This window comes from Bombina bombina, chromosome 7, assembly GCF_027579735.1.
Source record: "Bombina bombina isolate aBomBom1 chromosome 7, aBomBom1.pri, whole genome shotgun sequence".
NCBI lineage: Eukaryota > Metazoa > Chordata > Amphibia > Anura > Bombinatoridae > Bombina > Bombina bombina.
This window is the reverse complement of record NC_069505.1, coordinates 181,089,060-181,102,783: the sequence shown is the minus strand read 5'-3', so window position 1 is coordinate 181,102,783 and position 13,724 is coordinate 181,089,060. Positions and strand designations below refer to the sequence as shown.

The 13,724-nt window shown below is 35.0% G+C and overlaps 1 protein-coding gene across 1 annotated transcript in view; it reads right to left on the bottom strand.

The window, feature by feature from the left end:
* VWCE (von Willebrand factor C and EGF domains) overlaps positions 1–13,724 on the bottom strand; it is a 282,410-nt gene that overhangs the window by 30,165 nt on the left and 238,521 nt on the right. The window contains exons 26-27 of the mRNA XM_053720451.1: positions 12,995–13,705; positions 8,992–9,074 (exon numbers count right to left, since the gene is read on the bottom strand). Coding sequence (XP_053576426.1) covers positions 8,992–9,074; positions 12,995–13,705 — 794 coding nt within the window. The remainder of the gene's footprint in view (positions 1–8,991; positions 9,075–12,994; positions 13,706–13,724) is intronic.

Here is a 13,724-nt window from a genome sequence, read left to right as displayed (position 1 = left end):
GTCTAAAAGCACCGAAAGCTTATGTTCGATGCTGCAAGACAATGAAATATACCACATTGACTTCTATGGTAGAAAACAAGTTACGTTTACACCTTACACACTAACATAAACCCAGAGTCTAAACACTTTAGTATATTTAAATAATTTTAGTAGGGTTAGGTTTGTTTAATATGTAATTTAGTTTACTTAATTGGTAGTTTAATGTAACTGTAGTATAATAGTTAGAGTAGGTTAATTAATAGTTTAAATTAGTTTTTTTTAAATCTATAAGTAAGTTTTAATTTATTTGAAGATAGGGATGTTGTAATTTTAATTTAAAGTTAGGAGATTGTTAGGTTTATGGTTTAATAGCTTAATATAGTTTTTTGCAATGTGGAGGGCTGTTTGGGGGTTAATAAGTTTAGTAAGTGGTGGTGATGTGGGAGGCCAGAGGTTTAGGGGTTAATACGTTTATTTAGGTTGCGGCGATGTTGGGGAGCGGCGGGATAGAGGTTAATAACTTTATTTAGGGTGCAGCGATGTCGGGGAGCGGCAGGATAGGGGTTAACATTTTAGTATAGTGGCGGCGTTTAGTGACATGTTATAAATAAAGTTGGGAAAAACACGAATAGCAGCGTCATCGATGACAGTTAACAGTCCGATGCTCATCGCCCCGTACTTGGTGCTTGTGTTTTTGACAGCTTTTTTTTTTAAATATGGAGATCGTATTGAGATCCGCGGCCGCAATGTTTGGCAATGTTAGGCAAGCGTATTGATGCCGGCGAATGCAACATAGTTGACAGCTTGATAAATATCCCCCATAATCCCAAATAGAACACATTAGCCCCTTAAAAAGATATGAAACAAAAACATTTTCTTTTGTGACTCAGACAGAACAAACTACTTTTAAAAAGTTTCCAATTTACTTCTATTATCAAATTTGCTTTGTTCCCATGATATTCTGTGTTGAAGAGATACCTAGGTAGGCATCTGATGCACTACATAACAGGAAATAGTGCTTGCAAAACTGCTCCCATTTAGTGCTCCAGACACATGCACACGCCTCAGCTTACATACCTGTTTTTTAACAAAAGATACCAAGAGAACAAAGAATGTAATAATAGAAGTAAATTAGAAAGTTGTTTAAAATTGCTGCTCTATCTGAATCATGACAGAGAAATTTAGGGTTTCATGTCCCTTTAAATAGTGTCAAAAAAGCACCAACAGAATTTAATTCATGTAAGTCATCCAAGGTTATGTGAGAAATAGTTACGTCAACACACTGAATCATGACAGAAAAATGTTGGTTTCATGTCCCTTAAATGAATAGATAACAATATAGGGCAAGATAATGAGTGGAGCGCAAACATTTGCGCCCGAGCCATAAGGGGTTTATCCCAGGTGTTTGCGCAGGTGTTTACGCTCGTCGGGGTTAATGCTTGCATCACAAGTTGAAAGTAAACGCGATCGCAACTTCAGTGCTCTGGTTAACTGGTTCGCAAACATAAAAGTTGCACAAAACACATCAAAAATGCATTACACAGTACAGTTACACTCATAATAACACCATCTGATAAAAATGCATTATACAGTACAGTTACACTCATCATAACACCATCTGATAAAAATGCATTACACAGTACAGTTACACTCATAATAACACCATCTGATAAAAAATACATTACACAGTACAGTTACACTCATAATAACACCATCTGATAAAAATGATTTACACAGTACAGTTACACTCATAATAACACCATCTGATAAAAATGTATTACACAGTACAGTTACACTCATAACACCATCTGATAAAAATGTATTACACAGTACAGTTACACTCATAACACCATCTGATAAAAATGCATTACACAGTACAGTTACATTTATAATAACACCATCTGATAAAAATACATGACACAGTACAGTTACACTCATAATAACACCATCTGATAAAAATGATTTACACAGTACAGTTACACTCATAATAACACCATCTGATAAAAATGTATTACACAGTACAGTTACACTCATAACACCATCTGATAAAAATACATTACACAGTACAGTTACACTCATAATAACCATCTGATAAAAAATACATTACACAGTACAGTTACACTCATAATAACCATCTGATAAAAATGCATTACACAGTACAGTTACACTCATAATAACATCTGATAAAAATGCATTACACAGTACAGTACATAGTACAGTTACACTCATAATAACCATCTGATAAAAAATACATTACACAGTACAGTTACACTCATAATAACACCATCTGATAAAAATGCATTACACAGTACAGTACCCAGTACAGTTACACTCATAATAACCATCTGATAAAAAATGCATTACACAGTACAGTACACAGTACAGTTACACTCATAATAACCATCTGATAAAAAATACATTACACAGTACAGTTACACTCATAATAACACCATCTGATAAAAATGCATTACACAGTACAGTTACACTCATAATAACACCATCTGATAAAAATGCATTACACAGTACAGTTACACTCATAATAACATCTGATAAAAATGCATTACACAGTATAGTTACACTCATAATAACACCATCTGATAAAAATGCATTACACAGTACAGTTACACTTATAATAACACCATCTGATAAAAATACATTACACAGTACAGTGACACTCATAATAACACCATCTGATAAAAATGCATTACACAGTACAGTTACACTCATAATAACACCATCTGATAAAAATGCATTACACAGTACAGTTACACTCATAATAACACCATCTGCTAAAAATGCATTACACAGTACAGTTACACTCATAATAGCCATCTGATAAAAATACATTACACAGTACAGTTACACTCATAACATCTGATAAAAATGCATTACACAGTACAGTTACACTCATAATAACCATCTGATAAAAATGCATTACACAGTACAGTTACACTCATAATAACCATCTGATAAAAATACATTACGCAGTACAGTTACACTCATAATAACATCTGATAAAAATGCATTACACAGTACAGTTACACTCATAATAACAATCTGATAAAAATGCATTACACGGTACAGTTACACTCATAATAACCATCTGATAAAAATGCATTACACAGTACAGTTATACTCATAATAACCATCTGATAAAAATGCATTATACAGTACAGTTACACTCATCATAACACCATCTGATAAAAATGCATTACACAGTACAGTTAAACTCATAATAACCATCTGATTAAAATACATGACACAGTACAGTTACACTCATAATAACATCTGATAAAAATGCATTACACAGTACAGTTACACTCATAACACCATCTGATAAAAATAAATTACACAGTGCAGTTACACTCATAATAACCATCTGATAAAAATGCATTACACAGTACAGTTACACTCATAATAACCATCTGATAAAAATACATTACACAGTACAGTTACACTCATAACCACGTGATAAAAAATACATGACACAGTACAGTTACACTCATAATAACATCTGATAAAAATGCATTACACAGTACAGTTACACTCATAATAACACCATCTGATAAAAATACATAACACAGTGCAGTTACACTCATAATAACCATCTGATAAAAATGCATTACACAGTACAGTTACACTCATAATAACCATCTGATAAAAAATACATTACACAGTACAGTTACACTCATAATAACACCATCTGATAAAAATGCATTACACAGCACAGTTATATTCATAATAACACCATCTGATAAAAATACATGACACAGTACAGTTACACTCATAATAACACCATCTGATAAAAATACATAACACAGTGCAGTTACACTCATAATAACCATCTGATAAAAATGCATTACACAGTACAGTTACACTCATAATAACCATCTGATAAAAAATACATTACACAGTACAGTTACACTCATAATAACACCATCTGATAAAAATGCATTACACAGCACAGTTATATTCATAATAACACCATCTGATAAAAATACATGACACAGTACAGTTACACTCATAATAACCATCTGATAAAAAATACATTACACAGTACAGTTACACTCATAATAACACCATCTGATAAAAATGCATTACACAGTACAGTTACACTCATAATAACACCATCTGATAAAAATGCATTACACAGTACAGTTACACTCATAATAACATCTGATAAAAATGCATTACACAGTATAGTTACATTCATAATAACACCATCTGATAAAAATGCATTACACAGTACAGTTACACTTATAATAACACCATCTGATAAAAATACATTACACAGTACAGTGACACTCATAATAACACCATCTGATAAAAATGCATTACACAGTACAGTTACACTCATAATAACACCATCTGATAAAAATGCATTACACAGTACAGTTACACTCATAATAACACCATCTGCTAAAAATGCATTACACAGTACAGTTACACTCATAATAGCCATCTGATAAAAATACATTACACAGTACAGTTACACTCATAACATCTGATAAAAATGCATTACACAGTACAGTTACACTCATAATAACCATCTGATAAAAATGCATTACACAGTACAGTTACACTCATAATAACCATCTGATAAAAATACATTACGCAGTACAGTTACACTCATAATAACATCTGATAAAAATGCATTACACAGTACAGTTACACTCATAATAACAATCTGATAAAAATGCATTACACGGTACAGTTACACTCATAATAACCATCTGATAAAAATGCATTACACAGTACAGTTATACTCATAATAACCATCTGATAAAAATGCATTATACAGTACAGTTACACTCATCATAACACCATCTGATAAAAATGCATTACACAGTACAGTTAAACTCATAATAACCATCTGATTAAAATACATGACACAGTACAGTTACACTCATAATAACATCTGATAAAAATGCATTACACAGTACAGTTACACTCATAACACCATCTGATAAAAATAAATTACACAGTGCAGTTACACTCATAATAACCATCTGATAAAAATGCATTACACAGTACAGTTACACTCATAATAACCATCTGATAAAAATACATTACACAGTACAGTTACACTCATAACCACGTGATAAAAAATACATGACACAGTACAGTTACACTCATAATAACATCTGATAAAAATGCATTACACAGTACAGTTACACTCATAATAACACCATCTGATAAAAATACATAACACAGTGCAGTTACACTCATAATAACCATCTGATAAAAATGCATTACACAGTACAGTTACACTCATAATAACCATCTGATAAAAAATACATTACACAGTACAGTTACACTCATAATAACACCATCTGATAAAAATGCATTACACAGCACAGTTATATTCATAATAACACCATCTGATAAAAATACATGACACAGTACAGTTACACTCATAATAACACCATCTGATAAAAATACATAACACAGTGCAGTTACACTCATAATAACCATCTGATAAAAATGCATTACACAGTACAGTTACACTCATAATAACCATCTGATAAAAAATACATTACACAGTACAGTTACACTCATAATAACACCATCTGATAAAAATGCATTACACAGCACAGTTATATTCATAATAACACCATCTGATAAAAATACATGACACAGTACAGTTACACTCATAATAACACCATCTGATAAAAAATACATTACACAGTACAGTTACACTCATAATAACACCATCTGATAAAAATGCATTACATAGTATAATTACACTCATAATAACACCATCTGATAAAAAATACATTACACAGTACAGTTACACTCATAATAACACCATCTGATAAAAATGCATTACACAGTACAGTTACACTCATAATAACATCTGATAAAAATGCATTACACAGTACAGTTACACTCATAATAACACAATCTGATAAAAATACATTACACAGTGCAGTTACACTCATAATAACCATCTGATAAAAATGCATTACAAAGTACAGTACACAGTACAGTTACACTCATAATAACCATCTGATAAAAATACATTACACAGTACAGTTACACTCATAATAACCATCTGATAAAAAATACATTACACAGTACAGTTACACTCATAATAGCACCATCTGATAAAAATGCATTACACAGTACAGTTATATTTATAATAACACCATCTGATAAAAATACATGACACAGTACAGTTACACTCATAATAACACCATCTGATAAAAAATACATTACACAGTACAGTTACACTCATAATAACACCATCTGATAAAAATGCATTACACAGTACAGTTACATTTATAATAACACTGTCTGATAAAAATACATTACACAGCACAGTTGCACTCATACTAACATCATTTGATAAAAATACATTACACAGTACAGTTACACTCATAATAACCATTTGATAAAAATGCATTACACAGTACAGTACACAGTACAGTTACACTCATAATAACCATCTGATAAAAATACATTACCAGTACAGTTACACTCATAATAACCATCTGATAAAAAATACATTACACAGTACAGTTACACTCATAATAACCATCTGTTAAAAATACATTCACCAGTACAGAAACACTCATAAAAGCGCCAGAAACACGGGCCTTCAAGCTCCATTCGGAGCTTGATAGGCCCATATATATATATATATCAGTGAACAAGTGCCCCAGAGGCATGAAACGCGTATGATGTCACAGGAGGTGATGTTCCCCCTGTTCCAGTTCATATAAATTGTTTTTACCAAGTTGCTGTATGAGGATTATGTTTTTATCATCTACTGAATAAAGACTGGCTTTTTACCTATTGCATCCCTGGTGTGCCGAGGAGTTTCCTTGTTTTTTTCCTATATATATATATAATGAAGCCAAAAACAGAGTGGGAAGCAATTGCTAGCAAGAGGCTGCAGAGAAAGGGGATAGTAAACAATCTGAACTACCCCCTAAGAATTGCCCAGTAAGGCTAATGGTGCAGACCCTTATAAATAATATAGCAAAAAAATATATGAGTAAGAAAGAAACAAATAAATATTTTGTTTAAAAAAAGACAGGGAATTCAGCACTCATTTGTCACAAAAAATACACAGCACTTAGATAAATAGATATAGTTACAATGTATTGGTACAGCAATTCAATTAAAAAACACACTGCATCCCCACTAAGGATGGTCTTGAATCAACTACAACAGAATAATAATCAAGGTGCTAAAAGCCAATCATGCTAAATTGTAGAAAACTACATCTACAATGAACAGTATAGAAAAAACCTGACCGGTCAGGAAAACTAAGGTACCCTCACGTGCATGCCTTAGAAGCAAAATAATAAACCATATAGAGGTGCTAAAGTAGCAAAAATACATCCTAAATGGTCATTTTAAACAGACATAAATAAATGCAGTATCAACCAAGTAACGGCAGTAACCATGCTATATAAGTTGTGAGAAATATTTATTTGTTTCTTTCTTACTCATACATTTTTTTGATATATATATATTGCTCTGAAAGCCTTTATTGACCTTCGAAACGCGTAAGGGTAGCAAGATTGGGGTCCGAAGAAGGAGCTCTGAAAGGCTTTATTGACCTTCGAAACGCGTAAGGGTAGCAAGATTGGGGTCTTTCAATATACAGACCCTTGCTGTTTTTTTGTGTTTTTTAAGCTTTTGAGTTTTTAAATTGTGTATTTGAAATTTAACTCCTAATTTGGGATCGAGCACTAGAAGGAAACATCTGTTCCAAAGACTGGCTATATTTTCTATAACGTTTAAGGCTAAGAGAGAGAGAACTAGCTACACTGTCTTTTGAAAAGAAGAACACCAGTTGGTGGAATTTCTAAGTGCCATATAAATACCTCATACATGAGGTTTTTAAATGTGAGTGAGATGTATTAAATGTTTTTTACTTGTAATTTTAAAAAAACAGTATTACACTATTTTGCTGGGTTTTTTTCATTTAATATTCTATGAGAACCACAAGAATATTCAGTGACCTGGGAGAAAGCTTCTAACCTGGAGGTTTCTACCACTGATAAAAAGGCATCATCTACCCAAGAGGAGCTACTGTGAAAACATTCACTTAAGAGCAGATACACCTGGATACGTCTAATACTTACCTCATAGCGATTGAGGTAGTATGAAGTAAGTGGACACCCAAAAGGGGATCAATTAGAAGTTGCATTTCAATTTTGACTGGAAGGAGAACTATTGAATTTATATACATCATTGCACTTTCATACCAATACCAATATTATACAACATTTTATTGGGTATTTTGTGAATATCAACGTATATTTTGTGCACACATATATACATACATGTTTTTTTATATATATTATGTGTTTCTATACCTATTATTGCTACTAGCACTTTTATCTCTATACGCTTGTGTATGATTGTATGTATATATATATATATATATATATATATATACACATACAGAGAGAAGTGCACTCACAGGAACGAACAACTGGCTCAATACCATTGTTAGCCTGTTCTATGGTGATTTACCACCTGGGTGCAGCTTTATATATATATATATATATATATATATATATATATATATATATAAATATGTATAGATATATATTTTACCAATAAACATCAGATATAAATAAATAGTACATATTCTTGTATGTGAAGACCATTGGAATGTGAAATGTTCATATTTTCATGTCAGGTTAGCACAAATGAATATGCGATTGGGTTTGCGCAAGAGTGGGTTTTTTCCACTTTTTTTTTCTCCATTGACTTCTATGGGGGAATATGTGAACTTGCACGCAATATTCTAACTTTGGCTTTTTGCGCTAGTTTGGTTTAGTGCGAGACTGAAAACAGTTTTTACTTTCAACTTGTAATATAAGCGCAACCTGACAAACACAAAAAGCTTATTTCTAGCGCAGCTAGCCCTCGACCGGAAGTGTTAATTTGCGCTCCACTCATAATCTGGCCCTTAACGTTTGAAAACTGAAATAATTCCCATGGTAGGAGGAACTTGTTAATAATGTTTGAGCCTTAGTGTTGTTTTACCAGAGAGTCACAGTGCATGCAGTTGTCCGTGTCTGCAATAAAGATGGAGCCGCTGGTAATGTTGAAGCCATTTAAAGAGCACCCTAGAAATAAAAAAAATGACATATGGGACAACTTGATGTCTGCTCTTACCCTGCACAAACTTCTAGATTTCTATCTTAACAACAACAGGAAACTTTCATTCATTTTAAAGACTTAGTAGATTTATCATAGTGCGAGCGGGGGGTGCCAATCAACCCGATCGTATTTGATCGGGTTGATTTCTGTCCGTGGCCTCAGAGCAGATGGACACGTTATGGAGCAGCGGTCTTTAGACCGCTGCTTCATAACTTCTGTTTCCGGCGCGCCTGTTTCCGGTGAGCCATACGGAGCTTGATAAATCGGCCCCCTAAGAGGCCAATTTATCAAAGTCTGGCGGACATTATACGCTGTAGCGTATCATGCCCGCCAGACATCACTGAATGCCGACAGCATACGCTGTTGGCATTTAACATTGCACAAGCAGTTCTAGTGAACTGCTTGTGCAATGCTGTCCCCTGCAGATTCACGGCCAATCGGCCACTATCAGCGGGTGTCAATCAACCCCATCGTACACGATCGAGCGGATTGATGTCCGCAGCCTCAGAGGCAGCTGACCAGTTAAGGAGCAGCGGTCTTAAGACCGCTGCTTCATAACTGCTGTTTCTGGCGTGTCTGAAGGATCATGCGGAAACAGGGGCATCAGGGGTCATTCGGCCCTTGATTAATTGGCCCCTAAATCTAACATCTAACACTGTAACAAAATCAGGTATTACATTGAAAAGAAATGCTTAAAGGGACATGTCAGAATTTAACTTTTGTGATTCAGATAAAGCGTTCATTTCCAATGTCCTTCTGTTATCAAATTTAGCTCTTTCTCTTGGTCCCCTTTGTTGAAAAAAAGCTAATTTCAGGGAAGGATGCTGGGATCGGCTTTTGCACTTGTCCTCATCACTATATGGCAGCAGCGTAATAGTTATAGTGCTCAAGACAGATGAACGCTCTATCTGAATCATAAAGGTTTACTTTTGACTTCCGTGTTCCTTTAAAATATATGTGCTAAAAATTCCCTTGAATCAGTCAATGCTGATGTTGAATAAACAAGTTTGCAAAGAACATGAACAAGCTCTACTGATTATCAAGCTGAATCAATTCAGAAAAAAATACAGATGAATCACTCCCACAGCAAAGTATAGAGAAGATCCACTGTAAAAGCCAGATACATTTGTAGTAAATGAATATTTGGATATGCTACATAAAGCAGTCTGTGGTTAGTTTCTTAAATCAGGAATGGCCAGAATCCAAACCCCTTACAGACCAACCTGAGATTTAAATGTTAGAGGGATTAGTAGAGCCTGGGACTAGTAGAAAACTGAATTGGACCAGTAAGATTACAGATTACAAATGGAGAGCATAAAATCTCACTGGATGGATTGTTAACATCGTGGGAGTGCAATCCATATTGCTTGTATTTTTGTTCTGCTACAAAAAGTGCATAGTCTAACCTCATTCTTATTACGGATATAGTGGCCCTCTAGGTAGCAGGAGATTTTAATTACCATTGCAATCACCTGTCTATTAAGGGACTTTGAGATTGCTCTTGGATCTTAAAATAAACTCTTAAACTCCAAAATAAGCACTAAAATGGTTGAAATAGGAGTCAAATACCCATGGTAACAGTGATTACTTTAATCATGAGCTTATGAAACAAAACCAGGCAGTAAGGTGTACCCTCTGTTTCCCCCTACCCTACACAGAGGGACATGAGACCCCCTTTAATGCAGTAATTATTCCCTGACCATACAGCTGTCAGGTGATTGCCATAACCACAATAACTAACTCTCAGCATTGGTGATATTTTGGGGTTTCAGGAAAAATGTAAAGAACCTTTTATTACCCCTTGGGTCCTACCATTCAGATACAAGCTTTACCTATAACTGAATAAAAAACAAGCATATATCAGCAATTAAATACTGTTGTACAAAAGAAACATTTTAAAATTATTGTTTTATTATTTACCAAATTTTGCAAACTCAGAGATACAACCCTAGACTACCTTGTGGAATCCATGGGGCCTCTCTATCAAGCTACGAAAGGAGCTTGACGGCTCGTGTTTCTGGCGAGTCTTCAAACTCGCCAGAAACAGCAGTTATGAAGCAGCGGTCACAAAGACCACTGCCCCATAACCTGTCCGCCTGCTCTGAGCAGGCGGACAGAAATCGCAACAATTCAACCCGATCGAGTATGATCGGGTTGATTGACACCCCCTGCTGGCAACCCATTGGCCGCGAGTCTGCAGGGGGTGGCGTTGCACCAACAGTTCTTGTGAGCTGCTGGTGCAATGCTGAATACGGAGAGAGTATTGCTCTCCGTATTCAGCGAGGTCTTGCGGACCTGATCCGCACTGTCGGATCAGGTCCACCAGACTTTGTTAAATAGAGGCCCATGTTTGTGGTCAGTTAGGGAAAGAGTTAAATTAACTTTTCCTCTAAGCTAATTTAGGCAATCACTACAAAGAATGCTGCAGGCTCAGGTGCGTTTTGCCATAAATAAAGGAACATTAGACACCTTGAGATTGTACTATTAAAGGGTTTACCAAGTGTAGATAATCTTTGCTTTGAATACATTATTAGGTACAGCATTTCTTTAGTGGTTATTTTCCCTTTAAATGGACAATACAATCAAAATTAAACTCTCATATTCAGAAAGATCAAGTCATTTTAAAGAACTTTCCAATTTTCTTCTATTATCTAATATGCTTTGTTTTCTTGGTTTGTTGAAAAGCATAACTAGGTAGGCCCAGGAGCAGCACTACTGGATGCTAGCTGTTGATTGGTGGCTGCACATATACAGGTATACCCCACTCATACAGCGGGTTAGGGACTGGAGCCCGGCTGTAAAGTGAAAACCACCTTAAAGTGAAACAAGGTAGTTTTAGCTTTCTTTTCACTTGCCAGTGTGTTTAAAGACTTAAAGTGATGGTAAACTCTCCCCTTTTAAAAATCAGATCTGGAATGTAAGCGCTATTTTAGATGGGGTTTTATTCATCATGTGCAATGAAGATGCACTATAACTTAGTTATTAATATAGATATGAAATTCAAATACCCCACGTTACACCACCCACTTCAAAAGTCAATTTTCCTGTCAGCTAAATGATTGAATTACTCTCCAATCAATGCTCTAGCTACAACAAAAGTGCCATATGGGGAGAGTGCTGATTGGACAACAATTCAATCTGTTAGCTCACAGAAAAGTTTACTTTTGAAGTGGGCGGAGGAGCATGCAGTATTTGAATTTCATATCTATATTAAAAAGCATGTTATACTGCATCTTCATTACAGCTAATGAATTAAACTCCATCTAAAATAGCGCTTACATTCCAGATCTGATTTTAAAAAGGGGAGAATTTACCATCACTTTAAAAACATGTTTGAACTAACATATATTAGGGGTGCAATAATGCTGCGTTTAGTTTAACACTAGCACAGCACAGTATTCAATTAGTATTCAATAAATACTGTACCTGTAAAATACTGACAATTACTGTAGTAAAATGTGCCAGACTATAGCACTGAGACACAGATTGCACTGTAATGATGTAAACAGAGTGAACAAAGCATAACAAAATGGTGCCAGTCACTTTTATCTCAATCTCACGATGATTACAGCACTGCTTCAAAATCATTGGAGGTTGAACTTGAACTCCACAAAGCGATGTATTAGCGAAGCGCTGTAAAGTGAAGCGCTGTAAAGTGAGGTATACCTGTATGCCTCTTCTTGTTGGCTCACCTGATGTGTTCAGCTACATCTCAGTAGTGCATTGCTGCTAATTCAACAAAGAATACTAAGAGAATGAACCAAATTTGATATTAGAAGTAAAAATTGTTTAAAATTGTATGTTCTATCTGAAACATGAAAGAAAGAAAAATTGGTAATTCATATCCATTTTATGCAGAGAATAAATTACAGAAAAAAAACCTTACCTGTTATTTGTACAGGCACTAGGCCAATGCTTTTCATATCAACGTGTTTCTCTTGCATCTGAAACTCATCGAGATTGAAGACATTGCTAGGAAATCGTGTAGGGGCCAGAGTGGAAGTTGCTACATTTTTAGGTAAGATGGAGGGCTGAGCGCTATGCTCAGGAAGAAGAGACAACCTTACTGGATGTTGAGAGGAGCTAGAAAGACCTAAGTGTTTAGTAGATGATTCTGGAGAGTACCTAGATACAGATGTATTCGCAGACACCGTGGTACTATAAGACGAGAGGTCTACAACGGGTGAAATAACCTGTACAACCTCATGATTCTTAGGAGATATAGATGGATCTATTTTAGACAATTTATAGGAAGGGTGGGTTGTAGTAGAGGAGGGAAACTGCTGAGATTGAAAGAAAATGGATGTAGGAAAACTTGATAAAGGTGAATCCATTAAAGACCCATCAGATGAAGAAGACTGAGCAGAGATCTGTGTTTTATATGGGGTTACAGGGACATCTGGAGACTGAAGCAAGGGATTCAAGGTGGTTGAATGAGACATAATGGTCTCTGTTGTTGCGGTGTTCCTTCTTGAAGTCAGTATTTGAACTAGAGACAGTCGGCTTGATTCAGAAGAAGTAGCTTCTATTAGGTTTGGGGAGTCATCTCTTTGAAAAACAATTGTAGAATGTTTTGTGTAAAAGGAATCCGGGAGTTCTGCAGAAACAAGTTGGAC